At 47.6% G+C, this 27,392-nt stretch overlaps 2 protein-coding genes across 29 annotated transcripts in view; one reads left to right on the forward strand and one right to left on the reverse strand.

Moving 5' to 3' along the window:
• Positions 1 to 20,071, reverse strand: part of TSC22D2 (TSC22 domain family member 2) — an 83,121-nt gene extending 63,050 nt beyond the window's left edge. For 24 of the 27 annotated variants that reach the window (XR_009208170.1, XR_009208167.1, XR_009208168.1 and 21 more), the window contains exons 1-2: positions 8,344 to 8,576; positions 560 to 758 (exon numbers count right to left, since the gene is read on the reverse strand). The gene's annotated coding sequence lies outside the window, so the exon portion shown is untranslated. Of the gene's footprint in view, positions 1 to 559; positions 759 to 8,343; positions 8,577 to 10,640; positions 10,795 to 19,980 lie in introns of those variants that run through there. The other 3 variants (XR_009208148.1, XR_009208173.1, XR_009208159.1) reach the window with 3 other exon arrangements.
• Positions 20,072 to 20,304: 233 nt separating this feature from the next.
• On the forward strand, positions 20,305 to 25,639 carry PFN2 (profilin 2). 2 transcript variants are annotated; one of them, XM_040073940.2, is made up of 3 exons: positions 20,305 to 20,563; positions 21,560 to 21,752; positions 23,600 to 25,639. In XM_040073940.2, exons 1-3 carry the CDS (start codon positions 20,432 to 20,434, stop codon positions 23,695 to 23,697), a joined length of 423 nt encoding a protein of 140 aa, XP_039929874.1. In that variant the 5' UTR covers positions 20,305 to 20,431; the 3' UTR covers positions 23,698 to 25,639. The 2 variants fall into 2 exon arrangements, with proteins under 2 accessions (XP_039929874.1, XP_039929875.1); XM_040073941.1 differs by having other exon boundaries at positions 23,917 to 24,014.
• The last annotated feature ends 1,753 nt before the right edge of the window (positions 25,640 to 27,392 follow it).

The following is a 27,392-nucleotide window of genomic DNA, read 5'->3' on the forward strand; positions in this document are numbered from 1 at the left end:
AGCCTAGGTAGTTCTCCTATTTTAGCAGCTGCCTGCACAGGCTTTGTTAGTGCTGGGAGGCTGAGGCTTTGTACCAAGCCCCAGGAGTTCAGTACATTCTGTTCGGAGTGCCAAAGGCACTGAATAACCACTTGCATTTGCATTTGCCTAAACATAGCCTAAACATATTGCAAACAAATAGCAGGAATAAGTTTAGCACTTGAGGCACAATTAAAAGCTGAAAACACCCATCAATAATTTGGTCCTTTTCCAAAAAGACCAGAAAAAGCCAATAAGAATAAGAATAATTGAAACGGTATTTTTGTACTGCGGCAAAGAACAGAGAATAAAGAAGCCGAGATGTTTGCCAAGAAATTTAAGACCTATTTTTAACCAGTCAGTACATTTTATGAGCTTATCTGTAGATAAGATAAGCTGCTAAATACCGTTTCTGGGGTTTAGACTTTTTGCTGTAGACATGTGCAATCTCTGTCGCTGCCTGAGCCTGGCTGCTTTCCTCCGTAGCCGCAGCAGGATCACAGAGGCAGAGCTGCTGCATTATGAATCAGATCATGCTCACCAAGGAAAGGAGGCTGGAGTGTTGAGGGTGGGCTTCAGAGAGCCAAGAGACCGGGGGTGCTATTCTTGGCAGCACCAGCGATTCACGGCGTGCCCTTGTGCGAGTGATTTAATCGCTGCACGGATCCGCTTCCCCGCCGCCGTCAGAGCGCAGCGCCGCAGACGCCCCGGGCGCTCGGGAAGGGAGAAACAGAACGGGACTGTGTGAAAAAGAAAGGAAATGATGCAGCGCTTGAGGAGGCAGTCACATTGCTGATTTCAAAGGAAGCTTGGACTGTGTTTGGAACAAAGGCTCTAACCCATGTAATAAAAGAGAAATAAAGTGTTAAGAAAAGGAGCAGTATCCCCGTAGTTATTTTATCACTCTGGGCACTGAATGAGGCAATGAAGCAGATATTACTGCAATCGAACGCCTGTGAGATGTCTGGATGCTGCTATACCTGATGAGATTCATCCCCGCAGCACCCCGAGGGGAGGAGGAGGCTGAGCCCTGTTTGGTCTGGAGCCGGTGTAGAGAGGAACACTCCCACAGTTAAAGACAGCCCCTGTCGCAGTAGGTGCGATGCACACCAGAGATGTTTCGCGTGCAGCTCCGCCCGGTAACAGCACAGGATACAGCCCACCAGCGCAAGAGAACTCCCCACTCACAACCGCGTGAGCTCACCCTGGGCAGCGGCTCGGGAGCAAAGGGCGCTGACGACCCCTGCCCACGGGCGCCCCAGCCAGCCCAAGGCGGGCGGCACGGCAGCCGCGCTCCGAGTCACCCGCAGCAGTGTCACTGAAACCATCTCAGCCGTGCCAGGCAGCAAGTCACTCACCGGGCACGCCCCGCATGGCTGCAGTCGGCTCTGCCACGGGCACGCAACGGCCCCTGCGAGGAAGCACCGGGGGGCTGGGAGCCGACAGGTCCTCGGCCCGCCTTCGTGGGTGACTGTGGCCAAGGGCTCCTTGGCGCTGCTGACGGGGCACGGGGGCTGCCACAGCGGCCAGTCCCGCTCCCTCCCGCTCTAACAACGGGACCTGCAGTCACGCTCGCCCTCCGTTTCTGTCCAGCTGCACAAGATTGCTTCGGCTGCTGCCCAAAGCCAAGATCCATCTCTGGGCGACTTCAGGAAGCCATTATCTCTGCTGCTGCACCGCAGCAGGATTTCATTCCTCTGTAACAGAAGGCTCCACTTTGTACATCTTATCGCCACGTCCATACTTCAAGATCAGAACACACCATGGAACACACCTGGAAACTGTCTATTTAATCCTAGAGATTGTTTCCAGCCTAAACAATTCTATGGGTCTGTAAGACCGCTCTGCCTGGAACACGGGCCTCAGTCTCCACTGCAATAAATGGGAGTTTCCAACGAGAAGAAACCAGTCACCACCTGCTGTGTTCCGGGGTTGGGGTTGGTTGTTTTGTATCAACATTCACAAGCCCATTGTCATCGGTTAGTATGTTAGTTTGACTGTGTCAAAGCTGTTTTTCCAAACACTGCCAGCCACAGCAGCAGCGAACACGACTGCCGCCCGATTGCCACATACAGTTCCAAAGCCCAGGCAAATCCTAGATTGCATCCTGCAGCCTGGATTCACAGCTCCACCCCAACATGCCACTGCATGCTTTATCGGAATGAGCTGCCTCCTCTTCCTGTGCACCACATAATCTCACACTCGCTGTTTTCACTCCTTTACTTCTAGGTTAGTTGTACCTTTGCTGAGCAGAAATACTGCAATTCCAAGGAAAGCAGCAGTAACAAGTCACTTCAGTGACAGTAGCCATGACTGCTAACACACGGCATAGCAAGGCAGCTGAGCAGGGACTGTCACTGCCATTTTACAGGTAGGAGAATAAACCCCTTCAGAAGGCAAGGATGCAAACTGAGACTTTCTAAATGAACAGATTAGCTGCTTTTGAATGCCAATAATCACTCGCATTTGCTCTTGCCTTTACCACCTTAATCCCACTCAAGCATGCGTCAGTGACTCACTCTCCCCTCTGCCCCTGAACAGCCACAGATCTTCTCATCTCACCCCTTGATCAGTCACCAAACACCTTATTATTGGACAACCTCTCTGACAATCTGTTACACAATTAACTCAATTTGAATAAACTGTGTAGCTCACCCAGGCTGAGATGGTGCACAAAGGGACCACCTATTTGAAGCCCTGCTCTGACATACACTATTCACTGAATCCATCTTTGTTTGCTTTTTAGTATTTTTAAGTGTTCCTTCATTTTAGTCTACATTTTTCTTAATAAATTTATCTTCAACATAGGAAGAGGTGCTTCTGCTAAGACTGTTTCTACTGTTGTGCTGAAGCCATGGAGCAATTCAGGTGAAGATATCCTTTTAAGTGTATCCCAAACACTGGGCCCCACCTTGTCCTTCAGAAGCACCTGACACCTGACAGGTGACATTAGTCAATGCTGCTCTATGCTCCATCACCATCCATTTGCAAGAGCTGGAAATGCTCCGTGGACAATATGGGATGCATCAGGGCAGCTGTCACTATGGCAGCAGACAAATGAACACGGACACTTGTGTCCACCTAGCTGGGTGAGGGTACACTTGTACACTTTTTTGGTTAAACAGCAGATAAGTCTATGGCTACAAATGCAAAACTAGCTTTTCAGGTGGCAGCTTTTAGGGAGCTGGCAATGAAGCACAGCCTGTTTCTGTGGCCAACACCTGCTTGTTGATGACAGAAAGCCACAACCAGACGATGCAGCTGCTGCGGGACAAGTCTGATCAGTACAGCCTTGCTCTCAGTCAGTGAACAAACCAAGGGCACAGACACCTCCTGTTGCCCGCATGTCTGCTTTGCGTTTGTCCAGTGCTATGTCCCACAGGGCTGATCTTTGGGGCAATCCCACAGCCTCTGGAAGCACAAATAATCACCACAGATCACTGCCCTTGGTTCTGCTGATGTCAGGCTGATCAGAGCAAATGGCTGACTGAAAGGTGCTTTACTTTGACCTAGCAGATTGGTAAACTGGGGTTGAAACTACACAAAGAGAAAAAATAGACAAAGCCAACTAAAAAAAAAGTTATCCTTTCTTATTTAAAACATCAGTTGTTCCCAGTCACATGGCTGACAACAGCTGACCTGTCTCCATAAGCGGGGACTATTGCCGAGGCTCTCCAGAACTGGCCTGGCAAACTGGAAGCTTGGGGTTGTGCAAACTGACTCACACTTGAGAGTGAGCAGAGACCTGTTCTGCCTTTTAGATAGTGGAAATAAAGCAAAGCTTCACAAAGAAAGATGTTACGGGCCTCATGTAACGTTAGCAAGTGGAAGGTGCCAGCCTGGGAGGAACACCACCGCTGCACAGCAGAGACCCAGGGCTCCTCTCACTGCTTCCAACGCCCTGTCTCTGTCAGCACGGCCCCCGTGGCAGGGCAGGATGGCTCTGCTTCCAGGTGGAATGGAAACACTGGGACTTTCTCCATACTGAGAGGCGAAACAACTCTACATCAGTTGGTGTAATGCATTTTGATACACTTCTGTTACAGCAGTGTACAGTACAGTGTCTCCTGTGCTGTCCAAAGACGCAAGTTGTTGCCGAGATGCAGATTCAAATTAACTCAAAGTAAAAATAAATATCAGTCACTGCTTTACAATTCAAATTCTTGTGAAGATGCCAAACTCTAAACGCAAAATTAGATCAGCCCAGATTCACAACCAGATCTTGTACATAAACAGACCAAGTTTGCTCAATCTTGGATTCGTGCCACTTTCAGTGTTTTTCTAGTCTTGCCATGCTCATCCTAAGCCCTGGACCCAGGGGAGCAATGTTTGTGATGCGCTACAATCACATGCACACCGTGGTGTTTCCCTTGTGTTTCTGCTCTCCCTCCCCGCACGTACAAGGGTGTTGCAGATGCAGTGTTTGGAATAGCCCTACCTGCTTCAGGGCTTCACCTCACTGCTGTCTCCATGGTTTATGGCACTGCCAGGCTACAACTATTCCACCTCTACGTGTCGTGCCAAGACCCTATCTCAAATGGAAGTATCTGGACTTGTAAAAAACAAATCAGGTAGTTTTATGAACAGGGAATAAGATAGTGGTTTAATTAGACAAATGTTAACCACTGCAGCTTCAGCAGAACGTTTGGCAGATGAGGAACCAGCCAGCCACAGAGTAAAAAAACCCAAGAGAAGTACTGTGGAACAACTGCACTGCACACACAATGCAAACTCTGCCCAGAGGAATTATGTCAGAACAAGGTTAAATCTTTCACTGGCAATAATACTTCCCATTTAATTTATTTTTATAAATCAATCTGCATAATGTATGCTGGCATCCTTTATGTTTCAGTTTTGCTTACAGTAATAAAACTAACTCTGCAAATCATCCTTGGCTGTATGTTATTTTTAGATCCAAAAGCACCGAATGATAGAAGCTTGGCAGGATAGATCTCACTAAGAGAAAGAAAAAGCATTGTACTTCCCAAACATAGCAGAACAAGCCTGTTTTTAAAGCAGTAGGAAGAAAATTATTCAGCCTACATTTAAAATTAGAGGTATGGTGAGATTGAGACTGCAAGAGAAGTACTGAATTAAATGTGCTTTTACTTGACTCCAACAAGCTTTTTTTATTAGTCCCCGGTAAATGAAATACTAGCGACTTTAGAAGTCTGTGAAACAGTCAAATCCACGAGGTGTTTCATGGAGCAAATGCCCCTTGCCATCGTCACCACCTCAGGAAAGCCAGCGGTGCCAGAGCATGGGAGCTGCACGGGGCAGATGCCGTGGGCCTGGCTCTCCGGTCACTCATCCGGTCACTCATCCCCTGCCTCTGGCGCTGGCGTGGGAGGACAAGGCAAGGCCAGGGTAAAAAGAGACGCGGCAGCACGGTGCCACACACGGAGCTCCTGCCCAAGCCTGCGCAGCCGCCTTTGCCGCCGCCAGCCCGTTCACTGAATGCTCACGGTGGTTTCCCCATGGCCCCCTCGCCCTCCCGCACCCACTCCCAGCTTAGTGGGGACAGGCTGTGGGCAGCCACGGCCCCGTGTCCCAGCCCTGCAGCAGCAGCCGTGCTGCTCAACGAGCAGAGCCTGGCCAGGTCAAACACTGACACCGCTCTGCTTGCACAGCCATGGGGCACCTGGCTCTGAGCCACCCTGACACCGCTGTCTGTGCCCTCTGCTGCTTCGTTGTGCTCAGGAGACAGACACACAGCAGTTCTGGAGCCTCTTGTAATGAATAATTACTGAACTTCACCCCAAATATGTATATGTATATGTATGTGTATGTGTATGTGTATATGCATATGCATATGCATATACTTTTAATAGATATTAAGAAATATAAATACCACAAACATTTTGAATGCTAAATGAAAAAAAAAAAAAAAATCATTAACTGGAAGGTCATTCACTAATCCAAATAACCAAATCAAGATATTCCCATTCCCCTCCTCCCAGATACACAATTTGCAGCCATCAGGAATGTGTCACTGTTCAGCATTCCGACCCACTGCCTCCGCAGGCTTTTCCTTTCTCCAGCAGGAAATCCTCCAGCTGGCCCTACTTTGTTCTCTAGCACATTTTAAATTCAGCTTCTTTGCATCAATTGAATGTAGGTGCATGCAGGCATTTGGTACCTGCATGTGGGTGTTCCTCCTGGTGAGATCTCCTTACTTTCAATTTCCTTATGAGCAAATGAAAGAAAGAAAGAAAGAAAGAAAGAAAGAAAGAAAGAAAGAAAGAAAGAAAGAAAGAAAGAAAGAAAGAAAGAAAGAAAGAAAGAAAGAAAGAAAGAAAGAAAGAAAGAAAAAGAAAAGAAAGAAGAGTAATTCCTTCAGTGATTTTTCTGCCTTTCTGCAATACACACACACAAAATTCTTAAACAAATGTAAAAAACAACAGTCAGTGAAGGACTCTGCATCTCCCAGCTTGGATTGACCAAGTCCTGCCTAAGTTTATGTTGAAGGGTTTGCTCAAATAAGTGTTGCAGATTTCTTCTTAACAGGAAAATTTTTGATTTCCCCAAGCTTTTCTGCTTAGAAGCAAAATTATTTGCAAGTTGGTGTCATATAAAACTATGGACCAAATGTTACCCTGGACACTGATTTTGTGGAAACTTAAGCAAATGCATATTGTGTCTCTCTCAAGCTTTCTTGGGGAAGCACCGTGCCCATGATGGGCACTGGGCTTGCAGGGGTAAGGGGCTTGATTCTGAGGGCAGAGGGCCTCAGGCTGTGTTCCAGGGACAGAAAGGAGGCACAGATAATGGGTGAGTAGGAAAACTAAACCCTCAGTTTGGCTGCAGGCAGAGCTCCAGGGGGTCAATCACTCTCATTGCAGAAGCAGTACCTGGGGCTAAAAGAAGCAAAATATGCAGTAAGGTAGGACACTTGCTAGGCAGCATATCCTCGCTGGGGATTGTTTGGTTTGTTTTGTTTGTTGTGGCTTCTTTGATGCTCAGCAGCTATTACCACTAAATAGCAGAATCTGTGACAATACAGAGAACATAATTGCTTTGCTCTAAGAACATGAGCTGCATTTTCACCAAACAAGAATGGACGTGTTGGGTTGTTTTAATTCCTGGTCTATCTGGGCATGCCTTATCTCTGGCTAAGAAAAATGGAAACGCGTAATGAAGGCAGCCAGTTGTCTTGTCTTGAACACAATTCCCACCACAGGATTGTTGGCAAGATGTGCTATCAGTACAGGGAAACTTAGCACTGCCAGCTGAATAGATCTGTCAAATTTCTTTCTGCAAAATGTTATGTCTACAACTACTAGAAATAGCACAGCTGAGTGATAAAACTTAAACAAGTGTGAAAAAATATTTACTTTATTTTCAATTCTGTTTTCGTTATGAACCTGACAGTGTTTTGTTTTCTCAAAGTCATGTTTCATGTGCCCAAGGACTGCACTTTTCCACTCCCTACACCTGTGTTCTCATAAACAGTAGCAGTGCTTAAACAGATTCTGCAGGACCTTGTACAAGACTGAGAAGGCAGGCTTGTTGGACAACACTTTCATCTAAAAAGAAATAGAAATAAAATAACTTTATATAAGAATACTGCCCTTAAAACACTGAAATGCTCTTTAATGTCTGCTTGATGAGGCCTGGCATTACAAAGACTGGATTTTCACATTGCCGGAACCTTCCTGCCATGAATAGGCACTGATTTCATGTACTACTTTAGGATCAGATCTTAGAGGACACTATTTTTAACTATATGAAGAACAAACATGTCTAAAACACCTTAACCCTCCACCTGAGGCTGCACATACTTTAAAGCCATTCTAATATATGCATAATTAATGTGTATATTACTCAGCAAATGGTAAACAGCAAGTGTTGCAATAACTCTCCTGTCACTAATTTTAATACTGTTCCAAAATATGCTACTGTAAATTAACTGGCATATTATGGAGTGTCATAAATAATTAAAACTAAAATTATAACTGGCAAAATGAATGAAGCAAGAACATTTTGTAACCTAGTGTTCTTCCTACTTGACTTCACAATTTTCTAATTTGAGTAAAACACCAAATTTGATTCTGTCTGAGCACAAAAAGGAATTCGTTCATATAATTTACTAATTTGGAAAGTAGCTTCGTTGGAAAGAAATTGAAACATGTTAAAACCTCCATGTAAGCCATCCTATGGTAGAATATCTGCCTACATGCCACACAACATAAACTGCTCTTTTGTAATCATTCCCAGGTCCCGAGACGAAGCCAAAGGAAGCACACCACAGCAAGTGAGAACACCCACAACAAAACTCTGCTGCCAGGGGTGGGACATCAAGCCCTAAGAAGGAACCCATCCTACCTGGTCTCAGGATGCAGGGAAGAGACGAGCTTCTCCAGGCACCCCAGCTGACACAAGGTGAGTGAGCAGGACCTCTCTGCCTTCCATGAGCCAGGCTCTCCCACAGCAACACCTGTGTGCAGCACCCTGGGCAAGGACAGCTGCGGAGAGCAGGGCAGAGGCAGGAGAAACAGCTTCTGCTTTGGCACATGAAGTTAGAGCTCTTCAGCTTTTGACATCTAGAGGTGAGAACAGACAGGTTCTCACAGGAGCAGCACAGGAGTGACACCACTGTATCTTTTACAGGGATTTTTAAAGCAGACCAAAGGTGCTTTTATGCAAGTTGGTAGAACATGCTGCTCCATTACTTCAATCACTAGGAAGTGTCAAATTGTTTTTGCCGAAGTCTTCTATTGTTCTGTATTGTTTTGCTTTTTAATTTTCATTATTTGGTTTCACTGAAATAACATGTCTCTTTTTTTAGACAGACATAAAACAGGCTGACAATGTCTGCTGCTTCATTGTTTCCAGCTGGATTCCATATTCTGCTCCTTCACTCCTTTCATCTTCCTGCTCTCTCTTCTCCAAAGTACCATGGAACCTTCCACACGCCCAATTTTTTTTTTTTTTTTTTTTTCATTTTTAATTTGTTGGCATTTATTTACTAGACAAAAAATTACATCAATTAATCTGTTTATGCTGCCTGAGCTCGCTCTGACTTTCATTGGAACATCCCTACCAACACACCAGGGCCAGACCTGGCATCCTGACCATGCAGCCCCATACCCCCCCAGAGCAGTGGGAAGAATGCTGAGGGATGGTGGCCCCAGGATGAACTCTCAGGGAGAAATCCCTGTGGAGTTTGAGCTCTGACCTCGTTCCTGTACCCTCCAGGAAGGGGGTTCCTCCATCTCTGGAGCCCACCACAGCACAGAAGGATCCTCAGTGGCAGTGGCTTGGGCAGGCTCCATGGGCAACCCTCATTGCCCCACCTGTGGGAAAGGGGAGAGGCAGAAGAGAAAAAGCTTCATCTCCCTGCAGAAGCCTGACTTGTGCAGTTACACTGCAGCAGATGGAGATCTTTGGGGACAACAATCTCCCTGCTCACAGGGTAAGGCAGTTCCCCCTGGCTCAGCGGGGGTGGGCACAGTGCTGAGAACATCCCAGGGGAGAAGCTGATTTAGAACTGCCCTCTGACAGTGGAAAAAAGGATCCTCCACCCATCTGTCCTGCCCACGCTGGCCATGGCACCCTCCCTGCGAGGCTGAGCAGGGGACACACAGCCTGTTCCTAGTACAGACGGCCCACAGCCCACCCCAGGGAGTCTCGGGACCATGTGAGGAGTTTCGTCAGGCACTGGGAGATGCTGGAGACAATGGGGTGCTCCTGCAGGGATGCACTTCCCCAGGATCTCAAGTTCTGGACAAAGCTGTGTAGCTGAAGTTGTAATACCACTCTGCTGTGGACAAGGACACCGAGGGCTTGTGCTGGGTATAAGCAAGGACAGTTTCTAGTTCTCAGGTTTTTATAATAATGATGGATTAATCCTGTTCTTGCTAATCTGCCAGGACAGAACAGCTGATATGACTCCTCCAAACTGCAACGGGTGTCCTCAGCTGCAGGAGCCAGCAGTTATTAAGCACACAGTAACTCCCACAGACCAACTATTTCCTTCCTTTTTTTTAATAACCATTTCTTTAGGAAAGTGTCTCCTGGTATTTTAAAAACTCATTTAAATCAATTTTAAATTAATAACAAAGCAGCAAAATCCTTAGGGCCTGAAAGCTCCAATCTCTGCCCCTCTGAAAGTGATGAGTCAGCTCCAGCGTGGCGCGTGGAGCAGCTGAGGGCCGCCCATGAGAGCTGCACACGCTGAATTAGGTCACTCGGTTTGCTATTCATGGAACGCTGGCTGTTCCTGCCATTCCGAGAGAGCTGTTGCACTGCAAGGACGCTGCCACAGCACTTCGCAGCTGCTGCTGCCGCCGTGGCTCTGTCGTGTGCACTTACCAGGTGGGAGCCCCACGACAGAGCCTCTCCAAGAGGAGGGAAAGGACAGTGGCTGCCGGACACAGCACACACAGAGTCCTGTCCCGCTCCCTGGTGTCTGCATGGTGTCTCCTCAGGTTCCTGCCCTGGTCACTAACCCATGTTCTGCTCAGGCTAGGAACAGGAAGCAGTAGTGCCCAGAGCCAGACTTCTGGCTCCAGCCTCCACCCAAAGCACGGCTCACACCCAAGCCCAGCACAGCTCACTTCCCAAGGGAACACATGCTCCTGGGTACTGGAGCAGACCCGCTGCGCTCCCTCACTAATCACCTGCGTCTAATAGCGATGCCATGGTCCCAACAGGCAGCTCCTACGGCAGCAACACTGGGTTGGAAGTTACCCACAGCAGAGGCTTTCCATGCTCCGGGCAGGTTTTCTCATGCCAGTCATTCTGGAACTAGCTCAAGCACAAGTGTTTTATGACCTGGGAAGACAAAGAGAACAGCCATCAGAAGCTGCAGGACCAGACTCACTTAAGTCCAGTTTCTGCTCTGGCAAATGTCCTCTTCCTCACAGCCACCTTCAGAAGGGTCCGGTCACTTCAGGAACTTGGAGCTCCACCATTCCTATTTACCAGCTGCCTGAACTCCCAAGTGCCCATGTTTCTGCAACTCCAGTCTCCAGAGATCCAGAAAATGATCTTCTGAACACCCTGGGAAGCACATGTGTCCTGTTGCTGCAGGGCAGTCCAGTGCCCATGTCCTGCTTCAGCCTCTCGTATTCAAGGAGGGGTTTTGTCCCTGCCAGAGGAGCGCAGCGTCACCGAATGACTGCCTGCTCACCTACTAATATTCATCTGTGATAGAGATGAAAGATTTTGGCTCACACCCTCATTTGTTCAGTGAAAAGAAATCAAAATGAACCAAAATGGTTGAACATTTTGTAAATTCCACTTCTCTGGAAGGCTGCAGAATGACAGACATAGTGCAATGGCAAATGATAGATTAGCTGTCTGAAGTTTAGTTGTGAGATTTCGAAGACCTTCCTCTAATGTCCCAGACAGAGCATAACAGATATTTCTGAGCAAATAATAGATTTATTAAAAAACAACAACAACAAACAAACAAACAAACAAAGCTTTCTTGAAGAGAACACAATGACAATTTCTGTGCAATCTCTGCAGGACATGTCTAAGGGTACCCCACAAATGCTCCTTGTCCTGCTGAGGCCTTCTGGGCCCCCCACCTGTCCCTATCCCCCTGCTGGTCAGCACAAAGACTCTGAAGAAGACTGAAGTTCAAAGTCAGATTTTGTAGTGTGAAGCAACAAACAATATTCAGTGCTTAATGACAAAGTCCGTTATGAGTGTCACCATTTTGGTTCCCAACTCCAGTTTCTTTTATGACTACTTCAGTGCTTGGACAAGAGTTTTGACTAAACCAGTCTCTTGCTGATAAGATCACAGGCACCCAAGAATAAAACTAAATATACTTCCAGTTACTTCTGTGGAAGGAAAAGATGGTCTTAAATTTCTGATAGGTGTGTGTGGCCTGTGAGACATGGTCCTTGCTAAATGAAGCAAAATGTAGAAACATTACATCCTCAAAGCTCATTTTCATTTGTTTAATTTGTTCAATATTTTCAAGGGTAACACATGGAGGAAAAATGAAGTGATGTATAATAGATGATTTTGAAATGTTAGCTTTGGTAGCACAAAGTGAAAATACAAATGTATTCTTGCATGAGCAAACAGGGTGGTCATCCACCACATCCTGGAATATAACCAGCTACTTTGTTCAGAAATGGCATCACCTTTATTCAGCACAACTGAGGAATTAGCTTAAACCTGCAGCACATTTCCAGTATATTTAACTTACAGCAACTTCTACCGTGAAGCTGAGAGTACATTAAAGGGTGATAATGATTACAATGCATGTACTAGATGAATAATATTCTGCAGCAATATTTTAGTTTTCATTTAGATTTAATTTAAATTATGATTTACGCCACTCTGCTAAAAAACAGGGTAAGTGTAGCAGCAGGCACACATATCTTGATGTATTCTTCTCTGTCTTTATCTTGTCGTTGAATTTAACGAGCTTCCAAGTGCAAGTAGATTGAAGCTCCATCTAGTGCCAGGGGCCGGGAAGTTACTGGGAGATTTTCACTCCAAAACCCGCCAACACTCCCAGAGAACTACGGAGGAGCAGCAGCCAGCCTGGCACCCAGAGCTGTCACACGCCGGTGAGAACACTGCGGAATTGCTGTTACAGTGTATAAAGGCTTCATTTAAAGGCTGCAGTACCTCAGGCCAAGCAGAGACCACTGCACAGCGCCCGAAACCCAGCAGGGTGAGAGGGTCCCTGTGCAGGGCCAGCACCTCGCTCCCCACCGCGCTCCACCACCAACACGTTCTGCACAGCTCCTCTCTTTGCATCCAGGGCACCGGGATGCTGCTGGTGCGCCCAATTCACCCTGCTAACCTCTATCCAAAACCAGGACACCGAGAGTTCTGAAATGCCCTCGCTTTTTAATACATGGCTTGAGCACTTGCTAGCAAGTTACCACTGTCTCCTCCACAAGCACCTACTAATGGTAGCAAGAAAATGGGTGTCTATTACCAACACACAAAACAGTCTAGCTTGCGCTAATGTTCCCGCCCTCTCTTTTTCTGCTTTCTCTTCCAATGGCAAGTGCTAGAACCGCACCTGTTTCTCTCTCTCTAACAAAGCCATGCTGCATGCCCTAACTCCTGTAAGGACACACTATTCTAACCCAAAATGAGGAGGTTTGTGTAGCAGAGGACAGCTGCTCAGATGGTTCAGTCAAAGCAGTAATGATGGATTTTTTTTTTTTACATGTGGAAGTCACGTTTCTTCCTTAAGTAAAGTGATCTTCATTGTGCATTTTACATTTGAATTTCAAAGAAAACTGAAATGGGAGGAACCCTTTCAGTGTCCTAGTTAAATGTAACCCACCCGAGTCATAAAGCTTTAAAAAGCACTATGCCAACTTGGACACAGAGTACAGACAAACTGTATTAGATGCATCTGTTCCACATTTGTCTTCACATAACCTGAGCACATAGTGGGAACTCCACCACTCCAAACACCCGGGACAAACCCGGCTGTAGGCACCCCAGTACCTACTGATGATGCAGTGCTAGCAGCACTGATGCACGAAGATCTCAGCAATACAGACAGGTGAGGATGGAGAACTACAGAGCAGATGACTGGACTCTTCTTCATAGTACCACCACCATGACTCTGCTCGCAGTTGTGTAAAGGCTGATAGCAAAAACTCAAGTGTCTGCTCCAAAACAGCACCCTGCCCGAGATCCAGCCCGCTGTGCGGCCACAGCACTGGTGCTGGGGGACAGCCCATCCATGGCATGGGGGTACAGGCAAGATCACGGCCTCCTGAAGCACCACCGGGTCTCTGGGGACGCCAGAAGAGCGCGGCGCTGAAGGAGCTGCCCAGCGCCACCGGCCCCGACAGTGACTCTGCTCGCCAAGCCTGCCACAAAGCCACCTTCCACAATTAACAGTTTGGTTGGGAGACAAAATGATTTATTGTCTTTTGAAAGGTACTTTGAAAGAGCAGAAAATGTTCTAAATGAAACCACATCATTCTTAGGCTACTTTCCTCTTTATTCATCTCTACTTTTTCTCATTCCTCCCATTTTTATATTCTTAATGTTTCCTTTTACTAGTGCCAGAGTGGCTGCTTTACAGTCACACAGTATTAGACTTTCAGACTGAATACACCTCTTCTAAGATTGCATAGACAACTTTGAGCAGAACAATTTTCATATACTTTGTTCCTCAAAAATGTGATATTTGGGTGGATGCAATTGAGAGAAAACCACTACATCTATGGCAGAAATAATTCTCTCCATGATGAAACTAAGTAGTACTCAAACTACCAAAAATTCACACCAAAATATTCTAAATATTAAATATACACTTGCTCTTCTTTGACAAGCTAACAGCAGGCAAGATGACTTCTGCTTATAGCCAGGATCAAGTATTTTGTGGCTAAAGAATAATTTGGATTAAGGTTAGAACAGTATCATTTTACTAGGAAAATATGGCTTTTTAGACTTCAGAACTATTATTAAATGCTTTTGAAGACAGTGAATGTTTTAAGTAGAAATTGTGTATCATAGATAAATCTATGTATCTGTGATTCAAAAATCCTTTTGATTTTTAACAAGTAACAAGCATTAACAGCAAAATCATTTGTGATCAGAGGTGGAAACAGCACTCAGACAAACATATTTACAGATGCTACTAGTGAAAGCAATTTGAATGAAGAAAATAATGCCCTGAACAAAGCTCCAGAGCTCCCCAGCTGCATCGTGCGGGCGACTGAACGCTCAGCAGAAAGCGGTGCAGAAACAATCACCTACAGTAACTGTGAGCTAGGAAAACAGAACCATCTGTCAGGCCAAGACACTGCCGTGGTGTCACCAAGACACAGCCGGGAGAACGCTGCTGCCTGGGACGTGTCCCACACGAGAGGCTCCCCATGCTCCTGCCATGCACCAGAATGCAACACAACAGTCGGAACTGGGTTTTCTTCTTAATGCATGTTAGCACACTGAAAAAAATGAAGATCAGCTATTAAACAGCTAATTTTCTGCTACCAGTCAAATGTGACACAGAAAAAAACCAAGCAGATGAAGCCTGTGAGAAGTTAAATGTTCTCTTTCACCTCCTGTCTCTTCTCGTTGTGGTCAGTGAAGTGTGCACAGGGGTCAGAGGTTCAGACTTTACACCACAGTAAGACTGTCAACTGTCCCTGTTAAACCACACTGAACAAATATCCATTAAAAAAATGACTGTGTCAAGAGCCTGTGCTTGCTGTGCTTCATTTTCCATTTTTCTGCTTTCCATCCCTCTAACTTTGTGCATCTCCAACCCTCTTATAGCATTTCTTAGCCTTAGTTTTGGCTTTTAAGATTAACTTCCCCGCAGCCTTTCACCCACTGCAACAGCCAGTCGCCAAAGACGTGATGAGTCACCATGGGTTTGGGCTAAATAACATAAAAACCTCAGACTAAGTATGTTCCTACCTTCCCAAAACTGTGTCAAGCTATCTACAAACAATGAATTTCACAGTTTGATACCCTTATTTCATAACTGAAAAGTTAACAGTTACCTATTTGGGTTCTGTTTGCTTGACCTTAAGCAAAACAAAATACTGCAGGATTTAAGCACACCGAGGAGTCCGACAGCTTGGTAACTGAGGCATAGAAAGCTGGGTCATATGGGCCTAATTCTGTACTTGTTACTCCTACAGGGACTCATCAAAGACACCACTATGAACCAGAGACTACCTCTCCAAGTAAGAATTTATATACAATATATTTTAATTTCTTGGAATAAGGTTTATTTTCTGTTGGCCACCAGTGAGAGAAAAAAATTCACCTTAAAAATCCTAAAGCTGAGCAAAGTTCCATGACTTTAGACATCTTTTTTAGTGCTTCAGCCAGTCTGTAAATGGTATCCCCAAAGGACTGTCCTTCCTCCTATTTTAAGTACTTCTGGAAGCCACTGAAATGGAGGCAATTTCATGCTCTTACATGACATAGCTGTATCCCTATGCTTGCATCTGATTTTCAGAGTTACGTTGTGGGTTTGTTCTGTTTGAACTTGATGGTTAAATAAAGAATAAGCAAGTGAAACCCCTCAGAACTGCCTACATAATTATCTTGCATAGGAAGACAAGGGTTTTGCTGAGCTATCTCATTGGTAAAAGCATACCAGGCCAAAATCCTCTAAGGAGATGAAACTCTCATCATGGAGAGTTAACATGGAATTAAACCATTGTTCCAAACAATGCAAGATACACCAGAAAAGCACCTTTTTTCAGAATTTTCTGAATGGTTTAAACGCCACTGTAAAAGGCTCTCTGCAGTGCAGCCACAGCTATGCTGGTATGGGACAGGACCTTCTTCATGCACAAGTGTAGTAGCTGCACAATAAAACCCTGTACAGTGGTCTTAATGATTGTTGCATTTTGAATTACCATACTTTTTTAAACCTAGTTTCAAGTTTTCCACACATTAATATGTCATTTTCACAATTTGTTTCTAGCTAACACTCATCCCAGTCTCTGGTGGCTTCCTGGAGTTTCAGCCAGGTCCCTTGGGTAGCTGTGGAAGGATCCTGCCCAGCCTGACCCTCACCAGGCTGACACACTGCTCCTGGCTGTCACCAGGAGAAGAGAATCCACTGACTTGTAGCACTTGTAAATTGGTGTAAAATTGTTGTTCTGCACTTCCAAAAGCACCTGCGGTGAAGAGACAGACAGCAGAGCCCAGCAGGAACCCAGTATGGTCAGCAGAAGTGGGCACCAGGCCGTGAGCTCTGGCTCTGGGAAGTTTATCTCACAAAGAAGCCCAGCTGCATTCTGCTGGTGGTTGACTGCCCTCCTGTTTGTACATAAATGCTGGTTACAATAATCTCCAAATGGTGAAACACACCACCTTGGTGAAAAACAGTTAGATCCTGTGACATCATAATGGTTGGATGAAATGATCTCAGAGACCTTTCCCAGCCTAAACGACCCTGTTATGAGAAGTCCTGTCTTTGGCTGTCTCATCATTCCAAGCACAGCAGCAGTACTGATAGCTACAAGGCCTGACAGAAAAACCCAAAATACATTACTCCCAAAATATAATCATCCTTCAAGTCTTTGGACAATTTCAGCTTCTCTATTAACAATATAAAAGCAGTCAAGTTTCCCACAGAGCTGTAAATAGTGAGTAAACTCTGGTTAAGCACAGCCAGTACTTTAGAATTCTTCCAAATTATTATTTTTCTTAGATGGGATCCAACATCAATTTTAGACAAAGTTCTGAACTAAAGCAAAGCCCAGTAATTGTTACAAGCTGCACAAAATCCTAACAAACTGTGGCTGTAGTGTGCAATTAAATTCCAGAAGGAACAACTGCCAGGTGAAATGTACAAAGAGACCAAAATGCAAGAAATATTGATTTCACAACTATTTACCATATGGCTATAGCTTACAAGCAGTCCATTTCAAATGTGAGTCTAGGCATTGATGTTAAAATGACCTACTACTAACCTTCTATCAATTTTAACAAGGATATTTTTATACATATATAAATATTTAGCTTCAGAAATGTCTCAAATTCCACTTAACTCTCATAGCAAAAACACCCCAACAGCCCTGGAGGTCCCCGCTCTTACAATCTTTAACAAACAGAGCACACCCTCATTTTCTAAAATCCAGCAGTCTCAAAGGTGCTGCTGCAGTAGTGTCTACACAAATGGTATTTATAATGATTGTATAACACAGCACACAGCCAAATGAGGCACCTAAGAGTGAAAATAAAATTAAAGAATCACAGAAACAGAAACACCACTAGTGACTGCTGAATCTGCAAATTATACAAGCTGAAATATTAAATAATAGCAACCCAATTTAGACTTTACTTTCTAAATATATTACTAGAGTTAGTTCACAAATAACATGACTAGAAGCTGAGCTACCAAGCAGGTGTGAAATCCTCTACTCTGATTCAACCATTTATGTTAAAGAGATCCCAGGCTTCCATGCAGTTATTTCCAATTTAAATCATTCAAAGTATATGTCTGTATTCCCGGTATCACTAACACAATCTGCACACCAAAACAGTGCCCACACCACTGATCACCTGCTCTGTGCAGCTATTACAAAAGGTAATACTCCCCATGAGGCAGCAGCAACATTACCTGGCCTGCTCTGCACTCTGACACACAGGTGAAGCGCTCGTCAAGGAGGCAAAGCACTGAACCACCACACATCAACTGAGCGTGGCTCTGGATTCTGGAAAGATTCAGCAACTTCTCCCCACAGCCTGGCCCAGCTGGGGTCACTGCCTCCTGTGAAACAGGACTAGATGCTGGGCTGCAAGGGTTCAGGAGGGCACAGATGCACATTGGGCAGAAGGGATGGACAAATGTGTTGGAGGGTGAGATCCCTTCAGGCAAGAGGGGCATAGCCTTTGGCTAAAGTCCTGGACATCCACAGGTTCTTGTGTGAAATACCTGCACGCTTGGTCCAAGCAGCCTGTGGTCTAAGAGAAGTCCACCTCTTATTAATCAAAGGGTAATGATGCTAGCATAGCAAATAAGCAGTCCCCAAATCCTCAAGGCCTGCCCTTGGGTTGCAAGATGTCTCTCTATATCCATTAAATCCACTTATTAAGGTAACACAGTTTGGAATCCTTATTGCAACTTGAAGACAACAAAAAAATCAAAACACATTTTGGTTGAAGTCTAAAACTATCAGGCTGTCAGCCTCTCATTCATTTCAGATGGATGCATTCCATTTTGTGCCAGTAAGAACAGTTTAACTGGGACCTCCTACAGGCCAGGAATAAATAGAGAAGTGACCCTCAAAGGCACCTCCAGACAGAAGAGAACCTTTTCTCCTTCCCATGGAGGGAATCTCTGGAAGCAGAGATTCACAAAAAAAGCTTTAGTTATTTTAAAAGCTGAAAGCAACTTTAAAGACTGTAACTCATTGGTAGATACAGTGACATGAGAATATTTCTGGGATACATGGATGATGCTGTCCAAATTCAGAGGGGTAAAGGCACTGTGAAAACAAAATAGAGAAAAGAACCCTTACAGAATTAAGGTAAAAGAGGCAAATGAGCTCTTTTCCAAGTAATCCAAGCAATTAGTACTAAAAAACACTCAATCCCATGACAACAGAACTAGGTTGTTAAAGGACTATGAAACCCTGAAGTGTGCTGTAGGGGTATCTATTATAAATACCTAGGGACTTAAGGTAAAGGAAAAGAAGGGGAAAGGGAAAGGAAAGGTCAGGAAAAGGCAGATTCATTTATTTTATACTATGCCTTGGCATATTCAGGTATGAGATCTAACTTCTTGAATCATAGCCATAAAGCTATTGACACATACAGCCACACCACATCCCACCAGTCTCCATTGCCCCGAGAATCACAACGGTCATCCAATAAAGCAAACCCACCCTGCTCAAAAGCAAGATGATCCTCCCACCAATTTCAGTGTTGCAGAAAACAGAGCAATTGCCTTGAAACACGCCCTGAAGGCGCTGGAGAACACTCCTGCGACCTAGGACAGCCTTGGAGCAGCGAAGCCATCCTGCCCAGGGCCTGGTATCAGTGCAGCAAACCAATGGCACCAGCCTCGGGTGTTGTAAAGGAATGTGGAACTAAATTATTGCAACAGAGACTTGGCGGAACCTGGAACAATAAACCCCAAAATCCCCAGTTACAACCCCTTGTGGAAATAAAATGTAGCAGACGCCGGTATCTGAGACAGGGACGCATCCGTGAGGTCCGGGAGGATGAAGGGCACGAGCGACGCAGGCAGAGGTCAACCACTCTCCGATGGGCGCGAAAGCAGACACGAGATTATAGAAACAACACAAATGCAGCGACTGCACAGGGGCCATAAGGGCGCAGCGGCGCGGGGCACGGGAGGGATGGGGCGCCGGACCCGCTGTGCATGGGAGCGGGCACCGCTCTGCCCCAGCAGTACAGCCGGGACGCCTCTGGGCTCCCCCGGGGACCGCCCGCCGGGAAGGCAGCGCAGCGCCGCTCCCTGAGCCCCGGGAGCCGCGTCCGGCTCGGTCCGGGCTGGAAGGCGCCACCGCCGCTACTCACCGATCCCGGCCGCTCCCGGCGTCCGGCGGGGGCAGCGGGGCGGCCGCACGCCTGTCCCGCCCCGCCGCACCTCTGCCCCGTGCGGTCCCGGCCGAGCGTGGGGAGGGTCCCGCACCGCCCGCCCCGCAATTCCACCGGGCCGAGCCGGGCCGGCTCCTCGCAGCGGTCCCGGGACGTCCAACGGCCGAGCGACCCCGGCCCCCGGCATCGAGCAGCGGGCCTCGGTCCCGGTGCCGGCCCCGCCCCGGCCCCGCTCCCCCCGGCCCGGGGGCGGTGCCGGCCGCGCCCCTCCTCCCCCCGCCCCCGGCGCGGCAGCGCAGGGCTGGGCTGGGCCGCGCCGCCGCCGCCGCAGCGCTCGGTCCGCTCCGCCGCCGCACCGCCGGGACCGCCGCCCGCCCCGCGCCCCCGGCCCGCCCCCTGCCCGCTCGCCCGCGCCCGCCGCCCCGCGATCATGGCCGGCTGGCAGAGCTACGTGGACAACCTGATGTGCGATGGCTGCTGCCAGGAGGCCGCCATTGTGGGCTACTGCGACGCCAAGTACGTCTGGGCAGCCACGGCCGGCGGCATCTTCCAGAGCATCACGGTGAGCGGGACCGGCGGGAGCGCGGCCGGCGGGAGCGGGCCCGGGAGCGGGGGCGACGGGCCGCGGCCGGGGGCCGGGGGCACCTTGCGGGCGGGGGGGCGCGGGCCCGGCCAGCCGCGCCGCCTTTTTGTGCGCGTCGGGAGCGGCGCGGGGGCCGGTCCCGCGGGCGGGGGGCGGCGGCCGGCCCCAGGGCGGGGGGTGCGGGCGGCGGGCCCGATGCGGGGCGGGCGGGCGGGCGAGCGGGCGGGCGGTGGAGGAAGGCGGCTCGAACGCCGCCGCGCCGCCGGCTCCATGTTTTCTCCGCCAAGATGGCGCTCTGCCATTGATGCTCCCCCGCCCTGCCCGCCCGCGCCCCCGGCCCGCCCGGTTCCGCGGCCCCACCGCCCGAAGAGAAGGCCCGTGCGGGGCCGCCGGCGCGGCTCCCCCGGCCCCGCGCGGCCCCGCCCCGGGCGCGGCGGGCCCGGTCCCGGCCGAGGCGGAGCGGGGCCGCCTGGGCCGCGGTCGGGGGGCCGGGCCCGCCGTGACGCTGCACTTTGCGGCCGCCGCGGTGCGGCCGGGCCCGCGCCGCACCCCCCAACCTCCGGGCCCGGGGCCCTTCCCGAGGGGGAGGCGGAGGGGCCGCGGCGGCGGGAGCAGCTTGGGCCCCGCGGGCGGGCCGGAGCCGGGCTGATGCCGCGGGAGCGGGCAGGCCCCGGGCTGATCTCCCGGGACAGGTGCGGACAGAGCCCGCGGCAGCCCGGGGTCAGGCTCCGACACGCGCCCTGCGCCGTTTAACGGGCTCGGGCCCGGAATCGCCGAGGCAGAGGCTCCCCCGCGCGCAGCGACCGCGGAGCAGCGCAGACTGCGCCTAACAAAGCCCTGTGTTCTGGAGCACTTCCTGCGGGAACCGAGGGGAAATCACGGCCTCGACCTCTCCACACGAGACAGGACCGATTCTAAATGGAAATTACAGCAATATACTCTGCCGTGCTAACTCTGAACTCTTTCCTTTGACAGCCAGGAGAAATAGATATGATTGTAGGAAAAGACCGAGAGGGTTTCTTCACCAATGGTCTGACCCTTGGTGCAAAGAAGTGCTCTGTGATCAGAGATAGCCTGTATGTCGATGGCGACTGCACAATGGACATCAGGACAAAGAGTCAAGGTGGTGAGCCGACATATAATGTTGCTGTAGGCAGAGCTGGACGAGGTAAGCACCCTTTTGTCTACCGTCAGTTCGCTAAATTAGGGATGTGACCCTATGCATAGACTCTAGCTATTAAGAAAACCAAACTCCTGTACTTAATGGCTAATTTTGGGAAGCAGTGCAAGGGGTGGAGGGCAGTGCTCTAGCTGAGTCCTTCCCCCGTTCCCACCTGCATCCCAGCCCAGTACCAGGCTGTGCAATAGTTAACAGGTCTCTGTTAGTTAACTTTCTAGTAGGAAAAAGCAGGCTGCATCTCCAAGCGGGCTTAGCTGGTATTCCATCACTTGATACCTGAAGCTCAGGAGGGGTCTTTTAGTGACAGGCAGTGACTGCAGCTTTCTCATTGTAAATAGCTTGATGGAAAGTTTATTCTGCAAAGATGTGAATCTCGTGTATGAGCTGCTCCTACTTAAAAAGTTCTACACTAACTCTTCTTGCATTTCCTATTGAGCCTGCTGAAGTCTGTCCAGGCAGAAAAAGCCCATCCAGTTTGGTACCACCAAGAAATGTGCTTCATGCTCACATACCTGCTCCTTGTGCTCTTCAGTTAACTTCCAGTAAAACCTATTATGGGGCAGCCACTCATCTGGGATATGAAATACTGTCTGGGAGTGGTGTGCCTTATGTTGGGAACACCTGGGCTAGCATTTTTGGGCTGGCTGGGGAACAGGCTCATGAGTGACAAGACTTTCACTTATAGGCGTAAAACCAAAGGCAGAGCAGGTGTCTGTCGGCTAAAGCCCAGGGCAGGCGTGCAGGAAGAGGGTTGGCAGCACTGAAGTGAAACAAGCAGAGTTCTGACTTGTGAAATGCCATTGAGAACTGTCTTAAGCTTTTATGAGCAAATTGCTATGGAGATAGAATCATTAGGGTTGGAAAAGCCCTCCAGGATCATAGAGTCCAACCCTTCTCCCAGTGTTGCCAAGGCCACCATTGACCCATGTCCTCAAGTGCCACAACCACACAGCTTTTAAGTCCCTCCAGGGATGGGGACTCAACCACTGCCCAGGGCAGCTGTGCCAGGGCTGGACAGCCCTTTTGGTGAAGCAGCTTTCCTAACATTCAACCTTAAACCTTCCGTGGCGCAACTTGAGGCCCCAATGTATGGTCTACATGTGTAGGTAGAGTGGCTGCAGCATTCCCAGCTTGGCGAACAGAGCCTGGCCTGTGGCAGCCCAGTGCTCATTGTGTCCCCCTCCCTGCTGAGGGACATCTGATGGCAGCTCACAGTGGCTGTGGCTGGTGAGCCTCCGGCATTCCTTTAACCAGACAATCTGGGACATCGTGCTGGAACTGGGGTAGTGGGGAGAGTGGCAGCATGACAATTATCCCTATGTTTTGTCTTATGTAAAAAGCATGGTTTATAGTTGTGTTACTGCATGGAAAGTCTCAGCCCAGCTCACCTTTTGGGGTTTTTTACCGGCATCAGGGCAGTTACTCTGGTTCCTATACCAGCAGTGACTGCTACAGCACAGATCATGGGAATTTTCTTTTGACTCTCCAGTCACACTTGCGCACACACTGCACCCCTGCCCCACAGGTGTTTAAACTGCTGCCAGGATTTCCTTGCTGGGTGATGACTGATGGTGAGAGGCACTGTAATGCTTTTTTGATAGCTGGTGGCATTTTTCTTAGTAGTGAACTCTTGTAACATCCACAATTTAATAAAATCCCTGAGAATAGCTTGTGCCTTCTCCCAGCCCTATCTACATCTGTTTTAACAACATTGTTAAACTAGCTTAATACCTAAATACTAAATCTTGAAGGGTGTTTATTGAACTGCCTAAAACTTGCATTATTTCCATGTCTAACACACTCTTTTTAAAACTTTTTTTTCTTTTCTCTTTCAGTCTTGGTCTTTGTAATGGGCAAAGAAGGGGTCCATGGAGGCGGATTGAATAAGAAGGCATACTCAATGGCAAAATACTTGAGAGACTCTGGGTTCTAGTTGTTAGGCAGACTGTTAAGTATTAGGGGAAGATTGCTATTAAACTTTCCTGGCGGTGAGCTTTAAACCTTACATTCTGGAAACTTTACTAGCAATGCAGGGTGATGGGGTATGAACCTGTGTCTCCTTTGTATCCCTTTGTTGGTGGGGAAAGTTGTTATTTTTTTTTTTTTCCCTTTAATTCTTTTTATTTCTGTTTTGTTTCCTTGTGTACTCCAGCATTGGTTATAGTCATGGGAAAGGAAGGTGTCCATGGAGGGACACTCAACAAGAAAGCATATGAACTGGCTTTATACCTGAGGAGGTCTGATGTCTGAGCAGCCTCTCCCCATCCACCTAGCAGCTGTCTGCACCACCACCTGCTTGTGCTCAGTGCTACCAGACCGTAGATGGTAGTTTGTGTTTTTTTATTTACCCATTTCCTACTGTCATAACTCCAGTTCCCCGTGTTCATCTCTGTAACCACTGTAGGTAACCGAGCCCGTCTGGCACCACCATGACGATGATATGCATGATAACTTGAAACTTGGGAGGGGAACATGCCAAGGGTAGGCTCTGCTTCATCTTAGCAATTAGTGTGATATTGACAACTAAACCAACTGAGATACTAAACAAGGTGCCGATTGTACAATCTAATTTGATCAATGCCTCTTCAGCACTTCGAGCAAGTCACAGCTCACTAGTCTTCCTTTCACAGAGCACGGTTGGGAGGAAAAAAGTGTGTGCATATCTTCACTTCTGTCCCTCTCTTTTTTTCTGTTTTTTAAACCCATGTGTTTGCTTACACCCATTTTTATAGTGCCTGGTTTGTTTAACCAATTTGCCACTCAAAAGCTATTAAATGTCACATTAGTTTTGTCATTGCACTTCACTGTAGGCTTAAGTCTCTTACTTTTTCTTGATGTTGTCTGAAGGTTGTACTGCTTAACAAGTGCAATCACAAAACTACGAAAGGGTACAGATGTACTTCCTCCCATGACCTTAAACCACCATCCTAGGGAATCCCCAGACATTCCATCATTACAATAGCTCAGGCACTTTTTTTTTTTTGCCAGCTCCTGTTCTGTAGTTGACGTGTGCAAGGCTGCCACTGTGGCCCTTAGCTAGCCTGGTATAACCAGCTGGAGTGTGTCTGGTTTCAGTTTCTCATAGGACCAATTTTAATTTGCAGCTTGGGGGTCGGGGGGTGGGGGGGTGTTGGTTTTTTTTTTAATATGAAACTGCAACGTCATTGTGGAGAACTGCCACCTTCAGCTACCCTGGGAGCTCTGACTGGCTTCAGTCTTTCTGCCAGATCACTCAGTGGTGCGGAGTTTGGCTGCTCTGATGCCACTGTTTGGATGAAGGTCGGTAGTTTGTAAGCTAAACTGTCAAAATACCATTTCAAATTTAAAAATCTTCATCTGGCCTGTCACACCCTTGCTGCAGAAATGATGGAGTGAGCTGCCTTGTGCACGAGTCATCTGAAATGTCTGTAACCAAACTCAGTTCAGGCACGGTTCTGACCTGTATGTCCATTGCAAGAACTGCAGAACTCTGTATACTAAAGAATAAATGGGAGATGGTAGTGGTTGGAATAACTGACTTGGCTGTCTTGTGATGAATTTTTTAATATGTATTCTGTGCCATACTATTGTTAAAAAAAAAAAAAAAATGAACTGTTGCTATTGTGAGATGGATTTTAACTGACTCCGAGGGTTTCTTTTGACTGGCACTACCTTAGGGACATTCTAGTATTTGCTTCTATTGTTGGGCCTTGTGGATAATGTACAGATTTAAACAAATTCTTGTTGCTGATTTGTCCATTTCTTTCCCTGCACTTTGTTACATCTGGGATACAGTCTAACTCATCTGATTTAATATGCATTTCAAAAAATGCCATAACTATTAAAAACACCTTGTTTACAGACAGATGAAATAAATTTATTCCAACCAAACAAAACCAGACTGTTGGTAATTATTCTGCCTCACACCCAGGAAGTCCTCTGAGGCTCTTCAATGCATGGCTAGCTACATTAACAGGAGGTCTAAGTGCAGTTTTAAGTTTTGCAGGACAGCAGTAGTATGATCATACTAGTAGTATGAGAATATGAGAGCTAGTGTGATAATATGATTTCAGTCAAAAGCCAGGCAGTTTTGGGGGCAGATCTTAAATTAGAAGATGATTTCTCATCTCATAATTCCACATTTATCCAGCTCTCTGGTGTGGGGTTGCCCTGACCCCTGAATGCCCAATATACCATTCCTGAAACAACCTGAAGGCAGCTTGGCATTGCACCAGGCAAAGGAGCCTGTGGTGGCCTGCCCAGGTCAGTACACCAGGGATGTGCTCTCCTCACCCAGAGAAGGGGCAGATTTAAGGTCTCCGTTACCCTAAAGGATTGCACCTGTATTTGTTACATCTGCTGAGAACTCCCAAAAACACAGGCCCAAGGGGATGGGATGGTGAACTCTGGAGCTTGCGGGGTGGGAGGACAGCCAAGCCCAGATCTTGGGAGGTCAATCTGTAGAAAGGTTCTGCCTTCCTGGGCCTTCAAACTAGTCAGGTGCTTCTGGACAGGACCTGAAAACACTTCTCTTCTCCCCTCCTTCCCCCACACCTTCATCACTGGTGTCAGCTGCACCTGTTCCTGTTTGGCACTAGACCTGGGTCTAACTTAAAACCTTCCTATATATAGTGTTCATATTCTCCCACTGCCAAGTGGCTGTGTGTCTGAACTGGATCTCCCAGTGCCAAAGTTAGAGCAGAACAACACACCCAGAGCACAGAGCAAATTCCTGTTCAGTAGTAACTGGTACAGAGGATGCAAATCTGCTTCCCCCATAAAACACATGTGAAGCTGTGTTCAGTGTCAGAACACAAAGTTGCACTCACCTTCTGACTGCAGAACTTTGTTTCTTCCTGGTTAGGACGATAAGGGTATTATATTCCCAAGGATGCTTCTCTGGTAAGGCCAGAGTGGATGGAATTGACTGTAGCAGCACCTCAGAGGCAGAGCAGCTGCTGGCAGCACACACCAGGTACTTGTCATCACATTCCTTAGTGTGACATTGTTCCTTTCTGATCAATTCCCCTCTCTTGAGGTGTATGTCACCTGTATACTTCTGCTTCGTTATTAGGTGTTGTTCAAATTACTTTTTCAAATGCATTTTTGGTGACTTTTCCTAGCATAACTGTGTCTGCAACTGATTGTAGGCACTAGAATTACATAAGAGCATATTACAAAGTTTAGGTCAGTTCATGGTTCTGTAACTTCCGATTCTGGGGAGCCTGGAATACAATAATGAATAAACATATGCACTCAGAGATCTATTTTAAGAACCATCTTTCAGCTTAGTAATTACATTTTCATAAACCATCTTCCCATTTGGACTTACCTAGATATTTGCACGCTGAAGGGGAATTTTGCTTGGTGAAAATACACCACTGCACTGACTGTCATTACCCCATGGCTGCTGGCAGCAGTGGTTTGGAGATGAATCATCCTTTCCTTAATATCCTTTTACCGTGCCTCATTGTGCAAAATAAACTTTCCCTGCTCTCAGCTAGGCCCAGGAAACAGATCTGCACTGCAGGGTGTGTGGCTGCATAGAGTATTAGGTCAGAAATCACACCTGGAACCACCTCACCTGCCATCACCTGTCCAGGGTTCTAGCACTGGGCTGTGGCTCTGCAGGCGCTGCCAGCTGGGTAG

This window comes from Hirundo rustica, chromosome 10 (assembly GCF_015227805.2).
Source record: "Hirundo rustica isolate bHirRus1 chromosome 10, bHirRus1.pri.v3, whole genome shotgun sequence".
Taxonomy (NCBI): Eukaryota; Metazoa; Chordata; class Aves; order Passeriformes; family Hirundinidae; genus Hirundo; species Hirundo rustica.

Coding starts and splice junctions, on each gene's coding strand:
- PFN2 (XM_040073940.2), top strand. CDS start 20,432: ATGGCCGGCTGGCAGAGCTACGTGGACAACCTGATGTGCGATGGCTGC. Junction 20,564..21,559: donor GCATCTTCCAGAGCATCACG/GTGAGCGGGACC, acceptor TTCCTTTGACAG/CCAGGAGAAATAGATATGAT. Junction 21,753..23,599: donor TGTAGGCAGAGCTGGACGAG/GTAAGCACCCTT, acceptor TTTCTCTTTCAG/TCTTGGTCTTTGTAATGGGC.